Source organism: Podarcis melisellensis (assembly GCF_964234715.1).
Source record: "Podarcis melisellensis genome assembly, chromosome: Z".
Lineage (NCBI taxonomy): Eukaryota > Metazoa > Chordata > Lepidosauria > Squamata > Lacertidae > Podarcis > Podarcis melisellensis.
The window spans coordinates 44992392-45018765 of NC_138547.1; the positions used below are offsets into that span (position 1 = coordinate 44992392).

The window sequence follows — 26374 nt, forward strand, 5'->3', positions numbered from 1 at the left end:
CAAGCTGCCCACTCAGTTTTCTGTAGCTATGCATCTTTCTCTATGGATATGTTACTGGACTAGACTGCGACATTAAAAATGAAACTACCAGCTTCCTCCTTCACCTCTGTGTATTTTTCAAAGGAGAAAATGTCAAGCACCCTCAGCTTCTCATGGTCAAGGGGGCAAGGGAGTGAGGGGGGGAGGAGCTCAGGGCTCAGAGGCTTCACGGGCACCAAGTTGGTGACCCTTAGATTACTGAAATGGTCCCCGAAGTCTGGAGTTTTGTTCCTGTAGGAGAGCTGGAACTCTTTTAAACAATCAGTCTTGGCTGTTGAACCACAGTTTTACTGCAAAGCTTGCAAAAGAGCATGCGTGTTTATTTTGGGTGGTGATATTGTAGCAGACACTTACTGAGCTAAAGCGAAGCTGCCATCTGATTGCAGGGTACATTATGCATCTACAAATGCTAAATTGCTAATGGCTTCTGAAGCTCCTCTAATGTATTAGTTCAACAGTATTATTATACCACTCAACAAGAAAATGATACCTTGAATCCATTATAGCTTGAATGATGGTGTGCTATCAGGTGCCAAATATTTGGCTTCCAGCAGTTTTAAAAGATAGCCATGTCTATATTAAATTCCACCAAAATAATAATAATAATAATAATAATAATAATAATAATAATAACCATAATATGGCGCGCTCTCTCTCTCTCTCTCTCTCTCTCTCTCTCTCTCTCTCTCTCACACACACACACACACTTTAAAAAGAGGTAGGGTTCACTTAAATTAAATAAATTTCACACCTAAATACTCTAGGCAACCAGAACACACACAACATAGTGTTATGAGTTGGGTGGGGAAAGAGCAGTCTGTATGCCAGGACCCTTCTAATTCCTGGGTACAGCAATTGTTAAAAATCTAAAGAAAGATTTTAGTTCCTAGATTAGCCAGGCTAGCTTCCTGGTAAGGTAATGGCCTAAGTATGGGCTATTAAGGAAACAAAGGAAGTGGTTCAGTGCCAGAAGACAAATGGGTGGACCCTCCTTCCTTAACTCAGTGGTAGTTAGAAAGACAAAGGCTGGAAGTAGCTGGAAGTAGCAGGCTGGGAAGGGAGAGGGTTAGAGCCATGCCTGATTTCTGTTTGACTCCAAGGTTGTGGCTATGGGAGAAGCAAGACCATCTTGGAGTGTTATTGCCGTGAACCCTCCCATCATAGGCTCAGATTGTATGCGTATGTAAATAAATCATATATTTTAATGACCACAGTCTCTGCTGTACTTCATTCTGAAGGAAGCACAAACCCTGGGTAAGCGCCTGGAACCCCTGGAATCTCACACTGCTCAGAGAGTGGGGTGCAACAGTATTTTAGCCTTTTAATCTCATCTTGCTAGATCTGTATGCACTTTTACTGATGAAGCTGCCTGGTTCTGCAAACCTGAATGTACTGTCTTAGAATGCAATCCTATATCTGCTTACCTGGGAGAAAGCTCCATTGGGTTTACTTCTGAGTAGACAGGTCTAGGATTGCAATCGTAAGACTTTTAAAAGCTTTACATTTCCATTGGAGGGTTTCATCTCACCCAATTCAGCAGACACCGGCTGCTCCCCTGGTGCCTGCACACAGGTCTCTGAATTTTCCTGCATGTTTTCCTCCACTGCCAATTCCTCAGGCACTGGCTCTTCCTCTTGCATGTTCACACACACCTACAATTTCTCCCACACACCCCTCTTCCACAACAGGCTCCCAGGGAGTGGAGAAATCAATCAGAAGCAGCCTCTCAGCTCTAGCCACCTCACATTTCCCCAATGCGGCTTCCCCCCTTGTTTTCAGCTACCTTAGCTGCCCACCCACACTATGGATCTCTTCGGCTACCCCTTCCATCTGGGTGCCTTGCAGCTGGGTCCTGGGTCACTCTCAACCCCCTGTAGCAGGGCCCTCAACTTGCATGGAGTCCAAGGAAGCCTTTCACACACTCTGTTTGCAGCTGCTTCACCTCAGCAAACTGTCGCTGGATCATGTGCTCAAGCCGCCCCATGCCTTGCTGGCTTCACTGCTTCATCTGTTGCTGGAGTTGAACTGCTCAAGGAGTGTTGCTGTTCCTCCTTCAGCTCTGGCACATCTTGGTCACAGGTCCCCCTCCAGGACATACAAATCCCACACCCCAATACCAAACAGTTGCAAATTTCCATGGGTTTCAAGCACTTACCCAGGTTTCATGTTTCCTGTGGAATGAGGTACAGTAGGGACTGTGGTTTCCCTATATGGTTTATTTACACATACACCCTGGGACGCGGGTGGCACTGTGGTCAAAACCACTGAGCCTCATGGGCTTATGAGTGATGCAACCCCAGAGTCGGTCACGACTGGACCTAATGGTCAGGGGTCCCTTTACCTTTATGTACAACCTGATGCTATGATGGGGCAGTGAGGGGAGGATGTTGGGTAGAATCCACAGCCTTGGATTCTAACAGAAATCAGGCATGGCTCTGTCTCTCTGGCTTCCCGACCTGCTTCCAGCTTCCAACTTCTAGATTTAAACACTTGCCGGATCCAGGAATTAGAAGGGTCTTGGCATTCAGCCGACTCCGCTGCCCATCAACTCATAACACTTTGGTACTCCAAACTACACCAAAAAAAATCCCTCTCACTTTGAAATATAAACTATACTGTTAAGGCAAAGGTAAAGGTACCCCTGCCCGTACGGGCCAGTCTTGCCAGACTCTGGGGTTGTGCGCCCATCTCACTTAAGAGGCCAGGGGCCAGCGCTGTCCGAAGACACTTCCGGGTCACGTGGCCAGCGTGACAAAGCTGCATCTGGCGAGCCAGAGCCGCACACGGAAACGCCGTTTACCTTCCCGCCAGTAAGCGGTCCCTATTTATCTACTTGCACCCGGAGGTGCTTTCGAACTGCTAGGTTGGCAGGCGCTGGGACCGAGCAGCGGGAGCGCACCCCGCCGCAGGGATTCGAACCGCCAACCTTTCGATCGGCAAGTCCTAGGCGCTGAGGCTTTAACCCACAGCGCCACCTGCGTCACTATACTGTTAGCATATTTGTAAATATGTGTTAAATCTATCTGTTGAAAGAGTCTCTCACACACATACACACTGAACTTTTTGTCCCATGTTGTGTCCCAGTTTTGTGACGTTTTGAATTCAAAATGGTGCTGTTTTTAATGCGGTAATTTATTTGTGGTTTTATGGCACTTCATTCTGATACACATAATAAATGCACCAAGTGCTGATAGCATGGTAAGTGCATTAAAATGCTAAGTTCCCAAAGTACTTTACAGAGCTTTGTTTTACAATCATAACAACCTGCTGAGATACTTTTGAAAAACGGGTTGTGAGCTGAATCTGGTGTGGCTTCTGATACTAAATATTGGCCTTCTACTGCCTTTTACCTTTCCTTACTCTTCTGGACAACAATTCCTATGCAAACCGTTTTCAGATTTGTGCTGCTGGGCTTGCTTCTTTGTTTTTAATTCTACAAAACAAATTCAGAACAATACCTTAGGATGAGTATATCCCCCCCCCAACTTACACTATCATGAGATGATTATTTTAAGGAACTGAAGACATCTAGCCCCTGGCTTAATTATGCAAGCTTTGTTGTGTTTCTTATCCACTGAATGTAGTCTGCAACTTCAGTGTAGACATCATAATCGCCCTTCAATGCACATTCTTCCCAGCAGCTGGCTATGGCTGTTAGAAACCAGGTGCCTTCTACATCTGTGGCATAAGGGCCGCCACTGCCTCCCTGGTGTGTTCTCTTAGCTGTGGCAGAGACACCAGCACAGAACATGTTTGGCAAGAGGGTAGACTCGCCATCCCTCTGACAAGTGCTCTGGTCAACACGGTGCACCTTCAGAACCTGGAGAACACTGGCTCTTTTTCGTTGGTCCTTTGGCCTCCACCAACCGCTCACCGTGCCTGATCCATGCTGCAGAAGGCTGTTTGTGAACTTCTCGCCTGCGATGCAAATCGGGGTGACGTAATAGTTCAGCTCCAGCGGTGAATCCAGCTCAAGAAGTGCAATATCATTGTGGTACCTGTGGGTAGTGTTGTATGCGGGGTAGCGAATCGCCTTCACCACCCGACGTTGTTGTTCAGTGTGGTCGAAAGCGTCCGTATTGTGCTCACCTGATGAAAAAAGAGCCATTGGATACACATAGGTTCTTTAAATGGGAAATTTGGCATTTCGGACATACACTTAGTTGTCAACACAGCATGCTCCAGGCTGTATCAGATTAAAGCAACGAGTCCAGCACTGAACTCAAGGCACCAGTGTTAAGTATACAATATACACTGAAATGGAAAAAATAACTCTACAATGTGTCGTGTTTGTGCTGAACTGTGAAGCATTGCATGTATATTTCTGTTGAAGAGCAGCCTAACAGGTTAATCATTAGAGTGCCTGTATCACAGGACTGTATATCTGCTGGCTCAGTCACATGAAAGAGATACTATTACAGATCTGTGTATATGCTAATCTGTGGGCATCCACAGATTGGTTATGTGAGTTCTTTGTTTTCAAGCAACTGGAGAGTATGGATATATTAATTCTGTTCTTCAGTAAATCAGCCTCAGGCTAATGGACTGGATGCAACATATTTATAATCTAAGATACTTATTTCTTTTCAGCTACTGTTGATTAGGATCATAGAATAGGAGAGTTGGAAGGGACCCTGAGGGTCATCCAGTCCAGCCCCCTGCAAATCTTAGCTAAAGCACCCATGACAGATGGCCACCTCTGCTTAAAAGCCTCCAAGGAAGGAGAGGCCACAACTTTCTGAAGTAGACAGTTCCACTGTTGAGCACCTCTTACTGTCAGAAGTTTCCCCCCCTGTATGTTTAGTCAGAATCTCATTTCTTGTAACTTGAAGCTATTGGTTCAAGTTTGATTGTCTTTTGAATATTTTAAGTTATCTGTTTCTTATCAACAATTTAGATGCTTTGCTTAGATTTTTATGGGCTGCTTAGAGGTTGTCTTACAATCAAATGGCACATTAACATTGTTAAAGGAAAATAAATAGATGGACATAAATAATGATCCCATGGAAAGGGAATGTACTTTGTACATGCTCAATGGCATTCTCTCCACCACACCCCACCCCAAAGTCTAGGAACAGAATAAGCCCCCTAATAAACCTGTATCCAGCTTTATCATTCTACCAGCCCTCCTGGGACTCTAGGCAAAAATGAAGCCAAAGGTAATTCCAGCCACACCTCAAAGTTGTTTTATCACTTACCTGCCACAACAGTGTGCAGCCCATACTCGATGCAGTGTGCTGCGGTGGCAATCCACTTCTCATTGATGATTGTGCCTCCACAAAGTTCTTTTCTCTCGTAGCTGAGCATATAAACCTGCGAGCGAAGGAAACAGTATGAGATCAGGATTGATCCCTTAAAGTACTGTACATATGCAGTTACAGCCCAATGGTAGTGTTAATGGCAGCTGCCTCTAGAGGGCAGCAAAGGCTGGATGGTGCAGCAGCATGCTGAAATTTGCAAAGAAGAAATGGAAGAGAACCCAAACAAAAGACTTTTTTTTAAAAAAAACAAAACCAACAGAGAGAAATACAGTAGCAGGTAAAATGTATTTACTTATGCCTACATGCATAGAAATGAAGAATCAGGGAGACTTGAGTGAATGTTTCAGGATACAATCCTATGCAGATTTGCCTGGCAGTAAAGTGAAGCAATTTAGTTAAAACGTAGAATTCTCTCCCGCAAGAGGCTGTGATGGTAGGGTATGTCATTTTAGGTAGGGAAACTTAATTTTTGCCAATTTCTTCAGTGAGGTGGCTGAAAAATACATTTTTGGGTGTGAGGAATTCAATTCTGCTGTTATTTTTGTGACTGGGCAAGTCTACATTTGAGGAAGAAGAACATAAACTGCTTTCAGAAAACCAAAGAATTTTAATCTGACCTTCTGAAAATGTCAGGTAATGCTAAACAACAGCAACAATTTACTGCAAGTATTTGGCAATCATTTTAATGATTTCTATGCAATTTTACACACATTTTACTTGCCAGGCAAAACTAAATTATATTAATTTAACCAAAATAACCTTTGAATTCCAAAGTCATGTTACAACTTTTTAGCACCCATCATTTTTGGAATTTGAAAGTTGAAAAATTCAACTGGTCTTACATAGGCACTAACTTGGATTTCAATTTCTATACCACCCTTTATCAAAAGGTCCCAGGGCGGTGTACAACATTAAGAACACATTTCATGGGGCATAATTAAAGCAAAAATAAAAAGCATAGTAATAGATAGCATAATAATAAAATAATGATTATAGTATCAGTCTCCCTCACCTCACAACTTTAACACACCATAGAGTATTTAATGGCCAAAGGCCTGGGTAATGTTTTGCCTGGCATCTAAATGTGTATAATGAAGGCACTAGCGGAACCTCCTTGGGGAAAGCATTCCACAGATGGGGAGCCACTGCAGAAAAGGCCTGTTCTCATGTTGCCACCCTCCAGACCTCTCAGGGAAGAGGCATACGAAGAAGGGCTTCAGAGAATGATCTCGGGGTCTGGGCTGGTTCATATAGAGAGAGGTGGTCCTTGTGGCATAGGAGTCCTGATTTGTTTAAGGCTTTATAAGTGAGCACCAGTACTTCGAATTTGGCCTGGAAACTAACTGGCAACCAGTGCAGTTGTGTCAGGATTGACATCATATGCTCAAACTGTCTTGTTCTGGTGAGCAATTGAATTCTGCACCAGCTGAAGTTTCCGAACTGTCTTCAGGGGCAGCCCCATGTATAATGCATTGCAGTAATCCAAACTCCTTTTACCATTGTCATGTGGTTCCCAGACGATTGCCCAGAAGGGAGTGTGGCCCTGAGACTGAAAAATGTTTCCCACCCCTTTAACTAGAGGGAACGGTTCTCCTGTAGATTGCCTGATGGGGGCCTTCTATAGCTACCACATTTGCAAAACAGCAAACTCCTGTTGCATTACCTGCCATGGAACTTCCCCCTTCCTGCTGTTTGTGCTGATTGGCCTGGGAGGCGTTGGTTCCACAAGAGCATTCTGGGCTTTATCGACAGACACGTCCCTGGGGTCACTGGTAGCATTGCTGCTTCTGTTCTTCGCTGTCTCTGGGGCTCCAATCCTCCCGCATGGAAAGGGCACTGTGGAGAAACTACATAATCACTCATGCACTGGAAAGTAGGCTCCGGTGCACAAGCGCACCTGCCAGAATTTGAGGATTAGCCTTTCCTTGATGTGAGGCTGCTGCTGCAAGCATCATCGGCTCACTCGTGTGTCCCCTTTTCAAGGGTAAGCCATAAATTTAACAAGGTGCTTTATGTCAAATTGGACCATTGGATCAGGTCCATATTGACTGGCAACGGCACTCCAGGAATTAAGACAGGAGGCATTTCCAGCACTCCTGGGACACAATGGGGAACGAACATAGGAGTTTTGCATGCATCACAGGTGTTCTGCCACCGGGCTAGGGCCTTTCTCCATTTGTCCATTGGGATCACTCAGTCACCTCCACTGACTGAGACATAGTAGGATATACCAGAGATTGAAGCTGGCACCTACTGAATGCAAGACAGGTGTTCTACCATGCAGCTATGAACTAAAGCAGCTCACAACAATGCCGGAAAAGAATCCAGTAGTAAGGAAATCCATTGCAGCACATTGCAGTTGGAACGTATCAGCAAGATTTAAAATAAGCACAGACTCAACATTACCACAGGCTGTCTCACATTACAGTATACTGCATACCACCAAGACTGAGCAACCCACTAGCAATTCATACTAAAGTTTAATGATAAACATACAGTGGTGCCCCGCAAGACGAATGCCTCGCTAGACGGAAAACTCGCTAGACGAAAGAGTTTTCCGTTTTGGAGGTGCTTCGCAAAACGAATTTCCTATGGGCTTGTTTCGCAAGACAAAAATGTCTTGCGAGTTCCTGCGGGGTTTTTCCCCTCCCCCCTTTTTCTAAGCCGCTAAGCCGCTTATCCGCTAAGCTGCTAAAAGCCGCTAAAAGCCGCTAATCCGCTAAGCCGTCAATGGGCTTGCTTTGCAAGACGAAAAAACCGCTAGACGAAGAGACACGCAGAATAGATTCTTTTCGTCTTGCGAGGCATCACTGTACTGTTATGTACTGAGTTGAATAGGATCCAAAATGAAGCAGTCTGATTGGTCCTAGAACAATAGGATTCAGAATGCAGCAGTCTGATTGGTTCTAGAACAATGCAGCAGTATGATTGGTCCGCAGGAGCCACCCAATCCAGCTCCAGGTGGAAGTGAATCCACAACCTGATTGGCCTACAGGAGAATCCCGGAATTAGCCAATCACGTGGGGCCCATTGTGTAAATAATGTATATAAAGCTGATATTGTGGGGAAACTTCCATTTTTCCTCCTCACCACTATGAGCTGAATAAAGAGCATGAAATCCACTCTCGCCTCCGAGTATATTTCACATACCAAGACAAAAATATAATTAATAGCAAAATAGTACATCAGCCTGAGATCTAAGAAACACCCCCCCTGACTTCTCACTTATTTTTTTAAGGCTTCTTTAGCACTTCATGAAGAGGCAGGGAAAACTAAAGCCTCCTCGCCATCCCAGATGCAACTGGCTAGCGAACCTTCTGGTATGACAACTGCAGGTAGCTATTGGCTAGTACCCATTCCACCCAGATTTAGATAGTCTGCAAACAAATCCCTCACCTGGAAGGGAATAACCTTTTATTTCAATGGGACCTGTTCCCACCAGGTTTGGAGTTTTATTCTGCTAAAAGGATAGAAGATTCATAGTTCAAACATTACTAAACAGTGCTCAAATCTTTTACCTGTTGGTTCACAGCTCTTCTGGTCTTCCATCAGTCTGTACCCAGGAGCACAGGAACAGACTGCCTTCCCTGTAGGGCCATTCTCACATATCTGCTTGCAACCTCCATTCTTCGCTGAGCATGTAAGGTCTGATGGGGGGGGGGGGTTGAAATTAAATTGAATTTTACTTGAAACTTGCCAAAATACAAGACCATACTTGTGGCATGAAACAGCTGCAACAAGGATGCCCCCAAATCAACCACAATTTTGATCTGGTTCACACTGGCATGGTAATCTCATGATCTCCTTTTAAAACTTGCATTTCATTCTGTTGGCTCAAGGCAACATACATGGTTCCTCCTCTTCAATTTTAACCTCACAACAACCCTGTAAGGTAGGGCTAGTCAGTGTGGTACCCTCAAGACACTGTGGAACTCATCACCTCCAGCCAGCGTGGCCGATGGGAGTTGGAGTCCAACAACACCAGAAGAGCAAACACTTTATTCGTGGTCAATGCTTTAAGAGACTTTGATAACCCAAGATTGTGGGAATTCAGATTCGGTCCTCCAATCAGTAAGGTCTAAAACCACAGCTTACAGGTGTCATATGTAGTGGATCAGACCCTTACTGCAAAAGAACACCCCACTCCTCCTCAACTTTATTGCAAAAATGGTCTTATGCTGATGATATCATTGGCACAGATCCACAGCCTGTAGTGTAGCAGAAAATTCAGAAGTGTAGGGTCATACCCCGCCCCCTCAGAGCCACACCTCTTCTAAGATTATACCATATTCTAAAACTATACAATAATCTTATAATTATACAATGATAATCATTAGGGATGCATTGAAAAATGATCAGTGCAGATAGCCATGTATTGCCTTTCAGATGGATCTACTCTTCTCTGGGCAAATGATTTGGAATGCTCCAATAACTTCTTTTGGAACAACAACGTTGTTGTTTTAAGTTCCATTGAGCGTAGAAGAACTTGCACACCATTCTCTTGCAACCGAAGCACCTGTTGTTTTCAGTGTTCCTAAATACTCGGCTTTGGAGCATGCAGAACAATTCCTCCTTGTGGCACTTCAAATATGAAACAGCCACCCGGGAGAGGTCCACCTTTTAGCATTGCTGTTCACTTTTTAGTGTGTTGTAACAGCCCAACTTAAAAAAGAACACCTTAACTTGTTTAGGTTGCTATTATTATTATTATCAAAGGTAAAGGTAAAGGATCTCTGGACGGTTAGGTCCAGTCAAAGGCAACTATGGGGTTGCGGTGCTCATTTCGCTTTCAGACCGAGGGAGCCGGCGTTTGTCCACAGTTTTCTGGGTCATGTGGCCAGCATGACTAAACTGCTTCTGGCACAACGGAACAACGTGACAGAAACCAGAGTGCATGGAAACACCGTTTACCTTCCTGCCAGATACCTATTTATCTACTTGCACTGGCGTGCTTTCAAACAGCTAGGTTGGCAGGAGCTGGGACAGAGCAACAGGAGCTCACTCTATTATGCAGATTCCAACCGCCAACCTTCTGATCAGCAAGCCCAAGAGGCTCAGTGGTTTATTCGTGGTTCCAGGCAACTGAGCACCCATTTCCCATTAACATACCAATCTCACAGTTCCTTCCTTCATATCCATCTAGGCACAGACATTGGTAGTCATTGGGTTTGCATTGACATGTTCCACCATTCATGCATGGTCTTGACTTGCATCCCTCGCCACCTTGGAAATAAAGATTCAATTGTAACTGTAACTAAGCATATCCATGAGTCATATTGTGATCTGCAAATGGCTATCAATGCATTTTACCGCAGAAGCAAAAGACAAAAGAAAACGCAGGGCAGTGAGTCAGGAGCAGAATGCCCCACCACCTTCTCCTCCAGCCCCACTGCAAGGAGGACATTGGAAGTGTGCACTCCCTGCTTAATGCTAGCTATGGTTTAATGTCACATCCAAAAAAAGAGACAGCTGTGGTTGGCTTAAATGATGCCTTATTATTAAAAACAAGTCAGAGATCAAACTGTGGTTTAGTATCTGGATTGTTTCAGCAAAGCAGAGTTTAAACTAATTGTCATTTCTTGTTTGGAAGTGATGAGAAACACTGGTCAGTTTAAACCAGCAAGCAGATTCTTCCAGTCCCCTCCTGGAAGTTGCTCCGAAGGAGAAGAGAGGAGAGCATAAGAGCTCTAGGTTCAAGCTGCTTCACTCATGTCATGCTAAATTATGGTTTAGTAATGGGCTTAAACTTGTCATTAATCAAAGGAATCTCTGCTCTGGTAAACAAATATGGGGAATAGGGACATCAAAGGAGGAATCTAGCAGAATCAGAGTCTATGAACCCTTATAGTTTCAAGGGCAGTGGCGTAGCTAGATGCTTAGGTGCCCCGTGCAGCGCGAGCTTGTGTGGAGCCTCTCCATCGCAGCCCCCTCAGCTGAGGAAGAGGCAGTGGGCAGATGCAAGCCCCACGCTGCCGTTTCAGGCAGCACAGAGCCTGCAGGTGCCCAAGCCACCGCATCACTCCCAGGAGAGTGCACTCTTCCCACCTAAATCTATGCTTCCAGGTGCCATAAGAAAACTGCAGAGATAGCGCAGGATAGTGCACACCCCGGAAATTATTTCTTTCAGCTTCTACCTTCTGGAAGACGGTACAGGGTTATAAAGACTAGGACTAGCCGCCTGAGAAACAGTTTCTACTCAAATGCGATTTTGGTTTTAAATGTAGTGTAAGGAGTCTCAGTGGGAGTGTATTGTATTTTAAAAATGGGGTATCAGAGTTTTTAGGGGGCTAACCAGGCTGGGATAGCTGGGATAGCAGGCTTGTTGGTTTTGAATGTCTTATGTAGGCCCCCCCCCCCAATTTTGTTGTTCTGTATGGGACAATTACAATAAAGATTATCGTATCGTATCGTATCGTATTGAAGGGAGAGGGGAACGGTTAATCATTAATATTATCTACACATAGTAAATTCCTGCACTCTGCTAGGATGGTCAAAACAGCCCAAAATTGCAGTTGCTTGCAAAAGTCTAAATCAGACAGGTCAGGAGGTCGTTTTCTGCCTAACCAGCTACTTGAAACTGCTGATGCTAGCTACAGGTCAGAAGGTCGCTTCCTGCCTAGCCAGAAAACTGCTGTTAACCGAGAAAACCACTAGCAAGATGTTTCCTACTTTACTTCTGCTTAGTAATGCAAGAATAAGAAGAGATACGAAGGGAATGCTTAGCTAGCAAAAGAAGACACGTGTACAAGGAGGTGGGAGGGAGTGCTTGGCTTAGCAGAAAGACAGGAATGTTTAGCAAGCAATAAAATGTGTTAAGCAAGCAATATTTGCTAGCCGATTGGGGAAGTCTGGGGGTATAAGAAAGTCTGCTGAAGTGTCTTGCTTTACAGCCAGTATTTCTAGGAACTAACTAGCAGGCTGTCTCTGAGTACAGACCTTGACTCTGTGCTCAGATCTCAATAAACTCTTTTTCTCCAAAGAAGATTTTGCTTTCCTGGTACTTTTGTTCCCTCCGAGGTCCAGGGGATGGCGTGGCTAATGGATCCCTAGGTAAAAAAGGCTTCATTTCTTTGGGGGCTCGTCCGGGATCAGCCCCCTCCCCAAATACGGACCGGAGGGCCAGGCTCAACCAAGGTGAACAGCTCCAATCGGCGTTCGCATTTCCGGTGCACACCCTGCCAGTTTGTAGGGGGAGATTGCCACACCGTCCTGGAGCGGAGACATCTAGTTGAGGGAGAACAAGAGGACAGAACGGCGCCGAGGGGACAGGTCCGCAGCGGAGAAAGGTAAGCCCGAAGGAAAGGGCTAGGGGCCCGAGGGAAAGGGCTAGGGGCCCGAGGGAAAGGGCCAGAGGCCTGATCAGCCTCACCTGGTAGTTGGCAGTAGAGTGCCCGGCAGTAAGAATGCCACCAGGAAAGGAATTGGTAAAGGTTTGGGAAAGGGAATGGGGCAGAGGGAATTGAGTGTTTTGTTGACATGTTGTGTGTCAGATACTCCAGTGGATGAATTGTTGAATGAGGGCCAAGGCTTAGTGTCCCCTTGGCCGAGCGATTGTAGGGTTGTGCATTTTCTGACAAACTGTAGCATGTGACATGTTGAAATTAAGTTATTTTGGTGTGTTTTGTGTATTGCGTGCTGAAGTTATTTTGGTGTGTTTTGTGTATTGCATGCTGAAGTTATTTTGGTGTGTTTAGTGTGTTGAAATTATATTGGTGTGTTTTGTATGTTGTATGTTGCATGTCAAGATACTCCAGTGACTGAATTGTCAAGTGTGGGCCAGGGCTTAGTGTCCCCTTGGCCGAGCAATTGTAGGTCTGTTGTGTGTGAAGTGTGAGAGAATTTTTACTGTGAATAGTAGCGAAGGATCTGGAAGAAATGGGTTCTGGCCAAAGTAAAAGTACCCCTTTGAAATGCTTTTGGGGATTCAAGCTAATGAGAGGGGAGGACGAGGACATTGTGTAAATTAGATTGGCCCACCCCAAAATAACAAATTGGCCGTCCACTGGGACCCTTGATTTGCAACTCATTAATCCATTATATCAGAACATTTTGAATGTCCACCCTGATCAAATCCCCTACATTTCCACATGGAAGACCAATATGGAAAAGAACCCCCCCCTCCTGGCTGAAGTCATGCTGCCAAAAGGTCTCAGGCAGCAGTATCTGCTCAGTCAGGAAAACAGGAGGACAACCCCCCAGTCCTCCAGGATTCAGAGAAGGAAGAAGATAAAGTTTTAATGCCCCCACCGCCTTATGCCCCGGCAACAGCCCTGGCACCACCCCCGCCACAGGGAACAGATGGCCCAGCCCCAATCCCGTGGACAAAAGAGTGGGGAAAGCAGTGAAAAGAGTGACCCTCCATAGGGCACATAAAGCACAGGAGAAGGGCGCGGCCAGAGTGATGCCTCTCCATAGAGTGTATGACCCTCTGGCCCCCGCGGGACCTGATGGGGTGGTGCCCAATAGAACTCATACAGTTCAACATGTCCCTTCTCTAGTGCAGATGTTTGTAATTGGAGGAACCAAAAACCCTTCATTTGAGGAAAACCCTGCCAAAATCATTAAGCTGTTTGAGGGAATTTTTTTAAAACATACAACCCCACTTTTTATGATGTGTAATATTTGATGGATGCCCTGCTAACTACAGAAGAGGCTAGGCAAATTCATGCTGAAGTCCGAGCACACATGAGAGCGCAGGGGGCAGGAGATCAAGCTGTTGCAGCAGGATATCCTGAAAATACACTGAATTGGGATTATCAGATCACTGAAGGGCAAAATACTCTCACCATTTATTGCCAGAATGTCTTAAATGGCATGAGGAGGGCAGCCAGAAAACTCACCAACTTCGTGGAGGCCAGAGAAATAGTACAAGGAACAGAGGAGGCCCCTGGAGCCTACTTAAAGAGGCTGAAGGAAGCCTACCGCCAGTATACTCCTGTGGACCCAGATGAGGCTGCCAATGCCCCTATCATAAAAACTGCTTTTGTAGCCCAGGCAGCGCCCGATATTTGCCGAAAAATCCAGATGGGCCACACCCTGAAATGGATGTTAGAAAATAGCCCAAGCCACTTATAATCAGAGAGGAAAAGAGACCCAGAAGAAAAAGAAGTACCAGGCAAAGAAGTTGATGGCCCTGAAGACGGGAGGTCCACCGTTAGAAGAAGAGGAGGGCGAGGCCGCTTAGGAAAGAATCAGCGTGCCATCTGCCGAAAGGCACCTATTTCCTCTCCCAGGCTAAAATGAGGAAATGTCAGATGCTACTACTACATCCGCGTTAAAAATTCCAAGTCACCAGAGCCCTGAGCCTGGCAAAGGGACAGAAGATAAACATTTATACAGATTCTAAGTATGCATTCCTGACTTTACATGCCCATGGAGCCTTATGGAAAGAAAGAGGTTTGCTTACCTCCAGAGGAAGCCAGGTGGCCCACCCACAAGCTTTATTGAACCTTCTGGATGCTGTATGGGAGCCCGATGCAGTGGCAGTTATCCATTGTTATGGACACAAGACTGGACCAGGAGAAGTGGCCAGAGGAAACCGATTGGCAGACAGAGTGGCCAAGGAAGCAGCCCAAGAACTGGCCCCCGCCTCGGTTATTGGAGCACTGGTCCCAGAAGAAATTTTAAGCACCACTGACATGCCAGCTTACACGAAGCAGGAAAGGGACACTGCAGATGCTCAGGAGCTGACATTGTCCAAAGAAGGATGGTACCTTACCCCTGATGACAGGATATGGATTCCAGAGTCCCTTTCTCGGCAGATTACTCAGAGATACCATGATTCAACCCACATAGGACCAGATGCTACAACCAAGCAGCTGGAGAAATGCTTCTATACAGCCCACCTCTACCAACTGGCAGCCCAGATCTCCAGGAAATGCCTGCTGTGTCAAAAGAATAATCCCAGAGCCGGACCACTGGCTCCCCCAGGGATTCAGCACAGTAGAACGGCACCTATGGAAGATCTTGTCGTGGACTTTACTGAATTACCCCGTTGTGGACTACACCGCTACCTGCTGGTGGCAGTGTGCACCTACACCGGAGGGCCGAAGCATGGCCAACAAAGACTGAAAAGGCATTTGAAGTAACCAGGTGCCTGCTTAGGGAAATCATCCCTCGCTATGGATTGCCAAGGTCCATAGGATCTGACAATGGACCAGCATTTGTTCATGCAGTCCTACAGGGACTGGCAAAAGCGCTCCAGATCAACTGGAAGCTGCATACTGCTTATAGACCCCAGAGTTCTGGAAAGGTAGAGAGAATGAACAGGACTTTAAAGAATCAGCTATCCAAGCTGACGCAAGAAACAGGGTCTAATTGGGTGTCCATGTTGCCCTTGCCTTTGCTTAGAGTCTGTAGCCTCCCATTGAAACGTATTCACTTGTCACCCTTTTGAAGTGATGTTTGGGAGACCGGTTCCTTATGTGTGCATGCTTTCACCTATCCCTGCTCAAGATGTGGAATTGAACAATTATGTACAGTCTCTCTCTCGAGATTTTCTCTCTCAACCCAGGCCCGAACTTCTTGCATGACCAGTTTGAGCCAGGTGACGTGGTGTGGATGAGACCGGTCCCAGGCACCACTGCCGCCGTGCTGGAAGGGCCCATCTGCTCTCCACACCCACAGCTGTGAAGGTCGCTGGCACCACCCCTTGGGTCCACCACATAAGAAAGCTGCTTCAGATTGGACTGTGTCTCAGCATCCTGAAGATCCCCTCCAGTGACGACCGCCTTGCTGATATCTCTATGCACGGTGAAGAATTGGATGGGAGGGGCGCCCGCAGGCAGCGCCCCCAACGTAGACATTTGTTCTCCAGCCAATTTAGAGGCACCACCAGGACTTTTGATATTGGTACCAGAACTCACTCCAGACGATGTGGAACCACGTTACACCCTTGATGAACAGCAGTGGACCAGCCAAGAAGGAGCAACGCTCCAGGAAGGACCGGACAGCCGTGTTTTTGTGCCCCAACATCTGGCCAGCACAATTGTAAAGAATTACCACGAGCCCACCCATTTGGGAGGCCCAGCTGCTAAGGCGCACCTTGGGAGAATATTCTATATCCCAAAATGTGCCCTGTGCGCCAACCAAGAGACTGAGAACTATCGCCCTTTGAACTTCTATATGGCAGGCCAACCCCTTTCGTCCGAGGCATCCCCGCCGGTTTGGGCAGATGGGAGATCACATCACCCAAGAACAAGTGCAATCCCTGTGTTTGTTGTGTGTGTTTGCTCTCTTTCCAGGTATTCCCTCAAGCGTACACCTGCAGTCCCGTGGCAGTCTCGCTGAGCCGGTTCACCAGTCCCTCTGAGTGACAGCGTCTGGCGACCCCCTCATCCCCAACTGCAGTGAAAGTAGTCGAGGTGATCCCCTGGGTACATCACACGCATCTGAAGAAGGGTGTCTGGACTTGCAAAAGAAATCCCGCTGACCCTCTGAAGTTGATCATCACCTTGTGTCTGACGCTACCAGGAAAAAGCGTTAGGCCACGGGCAACGAGATCCTGCGACTAATCATCACAAGGACAGTTACAAAGACTTTCTCTTTTCTCTCTTATTTTCTTTATTGACTTGCTCTATGTCTTATTGCCCTGACCCTACCGAACCATACCAACCCTATTGGCCTGCTGGCCTCTGCTACGACTGGTTCGTCTTGCCGGTGGTAAGAGATGGCGTGCTCCTTGGCTATTGGCAACTGGGGTTTGATGAGGTTACCATATTAAGACATCCCACTACCCCGTTGTGGCTCCTCTTCCACACCACTGTCCAGCACATGTGGATAGTGCTCATACGGGAAGTTGCAGAGACGTTCGAAATCTATCGAGTTCTGGACTGCTCTTGCTGCTGTGGGAGGGTAGTCAACTGTTATCCGGGGGGTAGAGCACTGTACCAACCTGATCTAGCGGACCAGGTTCTAATCTTAATGCAGGCGATTGATGAGACGGAACCTATCTTAATGCAAGTACCGCAGGGGTGGGAGCCTTAGCCAGGTGTGCATTGAAATTACTAAACAAGTGCCAGTAAGAATTGCCACCCCAGGATTTCAGCTTCCATATGCTCTGGTCACTAGGGAGGCAGCACGAGAGTTCAATCCACCCAACAGGGCTAATAGAAAAATTGACCCACATAGTGGGAGCATCAGCTCACCGGTGGGCTCTCATCCTTGAGGCTCAACAGGTAGTCGGGCACAAATATCAGTGGGCTCTTCAACAATGAGCACACCCCCTGAATATTGGTGGGAGGAACCATGGAGATATTGGGTTTGGTGGGTAGGAGTGATATGTACCGCCCTTGTCGTATGGATGCTCTCGTATTTCTGTTGGCATGAACGGTATCGTATTTGTGGGGAGAATAGGCCCAATAATGCTTCTATTGCTTTTCTGCTTCTGTATACCCTGCTTATTGCAATGCTTGCAGCAAATGATGCAAAGACTCCTGTCACGGAAGCTAGGACCCACAGTCATCGCTGTGATGAGGGAGTATAGGCCCATACCCCAGAACGAACCTAAGTATTAGGTTGTTCAGAAGAAGAGGAGGGAGTGAAGGGAGAGGGGAACGGTTAATCATTAATATTATCTACACATAGTAAATTCCTGCACTCTGCTAGGATGGTCAAAACAGCCCAAAATTGCAGTTGCTTGCAAAAGTCTAAATCAGACAGGTCAGGAGGTCGTTTTCTGCCTAACCAGCTACTTGAAACTGCTGATGCTAGCTACAGGTCAGAAGGTCGCTTCCTGCCTAGCCAGAAAACTGCTGTTAACCGAGAAAACCACTAGCAAGATGTTTCCTACTTTACTTCTGCTTAGTAATGCAAGAATAAGAAGAGATACGAAGGGAATGCTTAGCTAGCAAAAGAAGACACGTGTACAAGGAGGTGGGAGGGAGTGCTTGGCTTAGCAGAAAGACAGGAATGTTTAGCAAGCAATAAAATGTGTTAAGCAAGCAATATTTGCTAGCCGATTGGGGAAGTCTGGGGGTATAAGAAAGTCTGCTGAAGTGTCTTGCTTTACAGCCAGTATTTCTAGGAACTAACTAGCAGGCTGTCTCTGAGTACAGACCTTGACTCTGTGCTCAGATCTCAATAAACTCTTTTTCTCCAAAGAAGATTTTGCTTTCCTGGTACTTTTGTTCCCTCCGAGGTCCAGGGGATGGCGTGGCTAATGGATCCCTAGGTAAAAAAGGCTTCAGTATCGTATGGCTCGGGCATGCTGTAGGCCCCCTGGTAAATGCCAGCCCCTGCGGTGTGGCACCCAGTGCCAGCTGCATTTTTTTATGTTTCTTGACTGAACTAAAAGTTTTGTGAGTCCAAATTTTTAAAACTCATATTTTTGTCACCCCCTTCCCCAGTGATGACACCCAGGGCGGCCTGCACCCACCGCACCACTTCCTTCCGCCACTGTTCAAAGGATGAGAGGTTGCGTATGTTTCAGTCTTTGCTGTAGTTTGCAACCAAGACTGGGGACTATCTGTCTCCACCTATTGTCAAAAATAATTCAAAGCAAAGCCATGGGAGAGTGTAGCTATCATTGTTGAAATCCAGTGTGATGCTAGGCATAGTCAGTGTAATAGTAAAGACCCAAGCTTCTTCCATGTAATAGATAGAACAGTTCAGTGGTCTGTGGGCTGCTATTTGATGAACGCAGAATACTGTGGCAGCCTGTGTTAGCCTGGTTCGCTCCAGAAACTGTGGACCAAAAAACTCATTGGCCCCACACCATGCCAGCTGCGACTGATGGAAGTTGGTGTCCAAACCATCTGCTTAGTGAAGGCAGTTGGTGGGTGAAGGTAGCCGGGTTGGCGAAGGTAACCAAAGTCAGACAAAATGATACTGCTTACCGTAGGCATATGTATTCCAAAATCTGATCTACAAGAAAAATTATTAACATTAACCACAGTGGTAAATGCAGGCAGAGAAACAGCAAACAGGTTTATAGAACATTCGTATTATTTTAGTATTGACATCTAGGCATTTCACAAGCATTTTGGCAGGTCACACCATAGGTCAGCACTGCCCATATGTTCTGAAATATGTCCCAGAGTAGTTTAACAATCAATCCGTCTTCCAGGGAATTCTGGGAACTGGAAGTCTGGGAGGGGAACAGGAGCCTCCTAACAACTCTCAGCACCCTTCCCAAACCAGAGTTCCCAGAATGCTTTGGGGGAAAGCCATGACTGTTAAGGGGCTGTACTGGTGCTTCAGGTGCCCTCTGTGGATATGGTCCTAGTTGCATTTAGTAAAGAACATTGCTAACATTCCCACCCACCCACCTGCTCATTCACCAAAGCACTCGGTGACCAGCATTTGGGATCTCACAATTACCGTTTGCAAGTCATCTTCAAAGACTTCTCTTGCTTCCTCATAATCACATACTTCCTCAATACATTCACGCTCAAGGTTTCCTTGCAGAATTTCTTCCAGTAAGCCAGTATTGTGCCTCTTATGTCGGTGCAGAAGAGCATTTGCCTCATTCTTGTCAACAAAAACTTAAACATGAAAAGAAATTAGAAATCCACTGAGAAGGCTGCTTCCAATGTTGTCCACCACCACCACCCCGTCCCTCGGAATTGCATGAGTGGGAGGGGGACTCCCTGCCCTCTCCATTGCATCACTGGTGCTGCTCCCAGCCCTGTATTCCCAGCGCTACCAGGCGATGCTGGGAATCCAACCTGGGATGTCCATGATCACATTCTAAAGTACAGTGGTACTTCGGTTTACGAACCTAATCCGTTCCGGACGTCCGTTCTTAAACCGAAACCGTTTTTAAACTGAGGCAAGCTTTCTCCAATGAGGCCTCGCACAGCAGGTGCCCTTCCACCGTTCGGATTCCGTTCTTAGACCGAGGTAAAGTACACAAACCGGGACACTACTTACAGTTTTGTGGAGTTTGTAAACTGAATTGTTCTTAAACAGGACTGTTCTTAAACCGAGGTACCACTGTAGTTGTGTTCTATGTTATTAATCAAGCACTTGTAAGAACTTTTTTGTTTTGTTTTCCAATGTAAAGGTAAAGGGACCCCTGACCATTAGGTCCAGTTGTGGCCGACTCTGGGGTTGTGGCGCTCATCTCGCTTTACTGACCGAGGGAGCCAGTGTACAGCTTCCGGGTCATGTGGCCAGCATGACTAAGCCGCTTCTGGCGAACCAGAGCAGCGCACAGAAATGCCGTTTACCTTCCCACAAGAGCGGTACCTATTTATCTACTTGCACTTTGACAGGCTTTCGAACTGCTAGGTTGGCAGGAGCAGAGACCGAGCAATGGGAGCTCACCCCGTCGCGGGGATTCGAACCACCGACCTTCTGATCGGCAAGTCCTAGGCTCTGTGGTTTAACCCACAGCGCCACCTGTGTCCCTTTTCCAATGTAGTTCTTATTAATTAAAAAAATAATCAGTGTGGCGTGAGCAAATTTTTATCCTGACAGTGTGGCCCAGAGGAAAAAAAAAGTTTGAGAACTACTGCTTTATATAAGAAGAGTCCAGCTGTATCAGGCCAATGGCCCATCTAGTCCTGCATTCTGTTCTCACAGTGGCCAACCAGATGCCTCTTTGCGAAAATAGCAGCTAAATTCAGAAGCATTACTGCCTCTGATCGTAGAGGCGGAACACAGCCTTCATGGCTTGTAGCAACAGCTTTATTCTCCGTGAGCAGGCATGCCAGGCCCCCTCAAGGGTCAGCAGTGTCCGTGCCCACATGCTGTGGGTTATGCTTGTGCCAACATGCAAGCCATGGGGCGTCCGCATGACATGTCCTCGCACCCCGCAGTGTGCATGACATCGCCCGGCCCCCTCAATCGCAGTGGCAAGGTGGCATGCGTATCTGTAATGGTTATATGGGTTGCTCGTGCGTAAGTTGCCGCCACTCCTGGCTAGGTTACCTGGTTGAACCCTTTCTGTCTGGACAGCCCTTCACTTCGTGGCTGTTTCAGTCATTGGCAGAATCCATCAGTGGGCGTTTCTTGAACTTCTTCCAGCAAAGAAGTTCTTTGACGCCGAGTCTCCTCCTACTCTCCCTGCGCGGAAGTCTTCTGCGCAGGGAGGGTGTGGGCAGCGGAGTACCCGTGCTCTCCCCGCTGGTCTCTGGTGAGGAGTCCTGGAGCCTTCTCTCCGATTCCCCCATCTGCCCCCCTTCACCCCTGGTGTTACGCTGATTTCCTTCCCCAGCAGATGGGCTGCCTCTCTCCCTGCTGGGCCCCTCTCCAGCATCGCTCTGGAGCCTTGCCTCCGCCTCTGGCTCCGATGGCAGTTCCCTGACAGTATCCATGAATTTATTCAATCCTCTTTTAAAGCCACCCTCTCTTAAAATCCTCTTTTAAAGCCATCCGAGTTGGCGGCCATCATCACTAGGACCTTGTACCTACAGGACTGCCTCTCCTGGTATGCCCCGCTGAGGACCTTATGGTCCATAAATAACAACACTTTGGAGGTCCCGGGCCTCAAGGAGGTTAGATTGCCCTCAACCAGGGCAAAGGCCTTTTCAGCATTGGTCCGGACCTGGTGGAACGCTCTGTCGCAGGAGACCAGGAGCCTGCAAGATTTGACATCTTTCCGCAGGGTCTGCAAGGCAGGGCTGTTCCGCCAGGCCTTTGGTCTGGACTCAGTCTGACTGCCTCTTTTTATTTTTTATGGAACCCCTTATATGGGATCCTGTATATAAATTTTCCCTCTGCTCTTTGCTGGCCCATGTAGGACCAACATGGATAGCTGGCCCTGGTGAATATTTGATGTTTCCTCCCCTTATGGTCTTGATTTATGGGCCGCCAGTAAAACAAGGCTGCATTTTAAGCTGTATTTTGATCAGTTGTTTTCTGTTTCTTTTTTAAACTGTATTTTATATTTGGTGTTAGCTGCCCTGAGCCCAGTCTTGCCCGGGGTGGGCGGGGTATAAAAAATTTACTACTACTACTACTACTACTACTACTACTACATCCTGTGGGAATGAGGTCCACAGTTTAACTATGTGCAAACATTCCCCCCAACCCTTATGATTCTGAATAAAGTGCTGATTTAAGTTAGAACAGTGAAAGATTATATGTTCTGAAGGGAAACTAGGATCGTTTATGCCACAAACTAGACCCCAAATGCAAGACCTGTGCTCCTTCATGCTCTCTCCCTTATGCTTGCATTTAACTGTTTGTCCTTGTTTCTATCTTTTAAAGTATGTATGATATAAAGGTAAAGGGACCCCTGACCATTAGGTCCAGTTGTGGCCGACTCTGGGGTTGCAGCGCTCATCTCGCTTTACTGGCTGAGGGAGCCGGCGTTTGTCTGCAGACAGCTTCCAGGTCATGTGGCCAGCATGATTAAGCTGCTTCTGGCGAACCAGAGCAGCGCACAGAACCACCGGTTACCTTCCCGCCAGAGTGGTACCTATTTATCTAGTTGCACTTTGACGTGCTTTCAAACTGCTAGGTTGGCAGGAGCTGGGACCAAGTAACGGGAGCTCACCCCGTCGCGGGAATTCAAACCGCCAACCTTCTGATTGGCAAGTCCTAGGCTCTGTGGTTTAACCCACAGCACCACCCGCGTCCCATGTATGATATAATCACATCTTAATTACAAGTTTTTATCCTTTACCTGTTTTAAGTCTTACGTGTTCAGTTTATCCGTATGTTTTATCTTATGCTGGTCTATGATCGAAATAAAGTTTGATACATATTCACATACATATTCACAACATTGTCTACAGGTGCTGTTATTATCCCTCTGTGGTTCATGCAGAAATCTTTTTCTAGCCCTACCCAGAGATGCCAGAGACTGAACATGGTGCCTTCTGCATGCAAAGCAGGTGCTCTGCCTCTGAGCTGGAGCTGTTCATCTAAAGTAAAGCATTTGCTCTTCCACCAAGATAAGATTGTCCTGCAGATATTAACCCAAGTGCAGAATAAAGTTGTGAGTTTTGTACTACTGAAATGCATCGTGTAAAATGTAAATCTTACATTATGCTGCATCTCATGAGCAACAAATGCCAAGATTATAAAGTGCAGACCTGGAGTAATCCAAGGACGGATGCGAAGCTCACGTCAGACTGACAATGCTTTTGGGGTCCATTTTTTACCCCATGCTCTGACTTAAGGTAATAATTAAACTTCCGATTGCCACCCATGGCTTATTTGCCAAAACGGAAGCACACTCTGTAGAGCCAGTTATATGCTCTTTAGTCCTGCTGACTGCAGCGAACAGGGGCTCAACTCTCCTCATCAAAAACAAGGCTACTCTGAAATGCCTAACTTTGGCTGGATCGCATTTCTAGTTTGCATTATGCAGCCACAGACACATCCTTAAATGAATGGAAAAGGAAGCATTTAATCATTAAATCAAATGTGCATATTTTTTTACTCTGTTCCAAGGGACCTTCCTGGTGCAAATGGGTTGCTGACAACAAGGGTTTTTCAAATCTTGTTTTAATTTACCAGATTTACTCCAGAAAGGGAAAATAGAGGGGAAAGACGGGTTGACATTTTGATGTCAATGTAATTCCAGGTAGAACAGAGAACCCCCTGTTTTAAACCCTGGAGAGCTGTTGCTAAATGGACCTATGGTCTGATTCTGTAGAAGACAGGTTCCTATGTAGCTCATGGAACCCAAGATTTTAAGGTGATCCCAATTTTTTAACCCACACAAAATATCCATTTGATCAAAGCCTTTCTCCCCATCAGCCCCAGCTAGCATGGGAGGGGAGTTGCAGTCCAAATCATCAGGGGGGCAACAAGCTGATATTATGAAGGCTGATTTAATGAGAACTCCCTGCAGATATTCCCTTTTAAAAAAAATAAAATACCCATTTGGCTTCATACTCCAACATCAAAATTATTTTATTGATTGATGGTAATGTCTCCTGGGGTAGCTCAGGCAGTGGAGCATAAGACTCTTAATCTCAGGGTTGTGGATTCAAGCTCCACGTTGGGCAAAAGATTCCTGCATTGCAGGGGTTGGACTAGATGACCCTCAGGGTCCCTTCTTTTCTCCAAGGAGCTCAGGGTGGTGTCCGTGGTTTTCTTCTTCCTCCTCCTCCTCATTTAATCCCAACAACAACTCTGTGAGGTGGATTAGGCTGATAGGCAGTGATAGGCCCAGGGTCACAAACTGAACTTCCTGGCAGAGTTGGGACTGGAACCCTGGTCTCCCAGGTCCTAATCTGACGCTAGACTACACTGGCTCTCAGAGTTCATTGTTCTTCATTATTATTATCTATGGCATCAAGTTTAATGGAGCTGCTTCCTTCTTCCTTGCATATCTGCCCCGCAAGTGGGGGTCAATTTTAAATCCGTACTCTAATGGAGACAAAGACCACATTAGATTAGAAATATCTATTCTTCGGACCTGGGAAGAAACCCTATGCAGCAGAGTGGGAGTTACTTCTGATGAAATGTTTTCGGATAACAGTCCCTGTTCTGTGCTATTGAAGGGGGTTAAGATTGTGCAAGAACTTCCTCTGCCTGACTGCCCAACTCATATCAGATTCAGTTGGGTAGCTGTGTTGGTCTGATGCAGCCTAAATAAATAAATTGTCCAGTAGCATGTTTGTGTGCATGCACACGAAAGCTTATACTCAGAACAAACATAGTTGGTCTCTTAATGTGCTAGTGGACATTTTAAGTGGGTGCATCTGGCCCCTGTGCCTTTGCTTGCTGACTCTGTTTGCTTGCTCTAGCTGTTAATGAAAATTGGGTCCTGCATGATACTCCTCTGGCGGCTGAGTTTTCTTTAGAAGCTAGGATTTTAAAGATTTCATGCTGCTTGTAAATGTTTTGTCCCCTATCCGATGCCAGAGCTCCTCTCTCATTTCAAGTCAGAAGAAGCACAGGTGGCCAGAAAGCTTTAAAATGAACTAACCTTCACATTCAGCGCAGAGGAGGCATCCTAGGAGACAGGCAGCAAGGGTGAAGAAGCTGATTGCCATCTTCTTAAAAGCACCACGGCTGGTTTGCTAATGAATTGTGGACTGGGAAGTCTCTTGGTTTAGGGGTCCGAAGTGCAAGTACATATTTGTTTTGATTTTGGCTTGACTCCAAGGTCATATTTAAATTTTAGGTTGCTGGATAGACATTTCAGGACATTTCTGAAATGGTTGCCCCTGTGTAAAAAGTTATTTCATTTTGGGCTCAGCCCTCAGTTCATTTCTTACTTTACGGTCCCCGAATGAATATTTCCAGGTGGTGCCGATTTATGCACAAGTTAAGTAAACTACAGTTCAGGGTGTCAGATTATGAGAGGACAATTGGGGAGGTGGGGGAATGACTAAGGCCACGACCATACCAGACCATCAAAGTAGTATCATACCACTTTAAATAGCCATGGTTTTGCCCAGAGAATCATGGGGACTGCAGTTTGTTAAGGCTGCTCAGAGCTGTTAAGAGACCATGATTCCCCCCTAGAGAACTACTGCTCCCAGAGTTCCATGGCAAGAGGGATTGTTTAACCACTTTTGCAGGAGTCATAATTATTATTTGTTTTCTGTATATGCGGATATGCAAATGTGAGAAAACAAGGGAAGCAAATAACTTGTTGGATGCAAACAGATAGAACCAATATCCACAATAACCTTCTCCAACAAACAATTGTTCAAGAAACCTTTGCAATAATGGAAACAAGCATATTAATTTTCCATTTTGGCTGTTTGTTGTAGTATCTAATAAAACATTTAACTTCCTCCAACTCAGTCCTCATTTCTGGGATTTGCATTTCAAAATGAGAAGGAAAGCTTCCATGCTACAATAGATCACAGCCCAGCAATCCTGATCCGGCTTAATTTGCATTAGTCTGTACTGGTAATTGTCAAAGGGCTGCTAATTAAATTTCAAAACGATGGTGCGTGCCCCGCGTTACTCATGTTCCAATGTTGCAACATAGGAACCACTTTATACCACATTAGACTATTGCTCCGTCTGGGACAGCATTGTCCACCCTAAGTGGCAGTGGCTGTCTAGAGTTTCAGTCTCTCGCATCAGAAATGCCAGGGATTGAAGCTGGAACCTTTTTCATGAAAAGCAGATGCCCTACCACTCAGCAAGTAAGTAAGATTAAGTAAGATTCTAGTTCTCAACATTTTGATCAAAGGGATACTTAGGCTGGATCT

The 26374-nt window shown here is 46.2% G+C and overlaps 1 protein-coding gene and 1 long non-coding RNA gene across 2 annotated transcripts; one reads left to right on the forward strand and one right to left on the reverse strand.

Moving 5' to 3' along the window:
• Nucleotides 1-3458: 3458 nt before the first annotated feature.
• LOC309361940 (coagulation factor IX-like) lies at nucleotides 3459-25276 on the reverse strand. Its single transcript, XM_081897276.1, has 8 exons — nucleotides 25132-25276; nucleotides 19620-19783; nucleotides 19136-19163; nucleotides 10410-10523; nucleotides 8819-8947; nucleotides 6964-7136; nucleotides 5238-5352; nucleotides 3459-4128 (listed from the first exon to the last, which is right to left on the reverse strand). Exons 1-8 carry the CDS (start codon nucleotides 25196-25198, stop codon nucleotides 3584-3586), a joined length of 1335 nt encoding a protein of 444 aa, XP_081753402.1. The 5' UTR covers nucleotides 25199-25276; the 3' UTR covers nucleotides 3459-3583.
• Nucleotides 11729-18403, forward strand: LOC309361941. Its single transcript, XR_014164701.1, has 2 exons — nucleotides 11729-12586; nucleotides 16544-18403. It is a non-coding gene; the product is annotated as an uncharacterized lncRNA (long non-coding RNA).
• Nucleotides 25277-26374: the final 1098 nt, after the last annotated feature.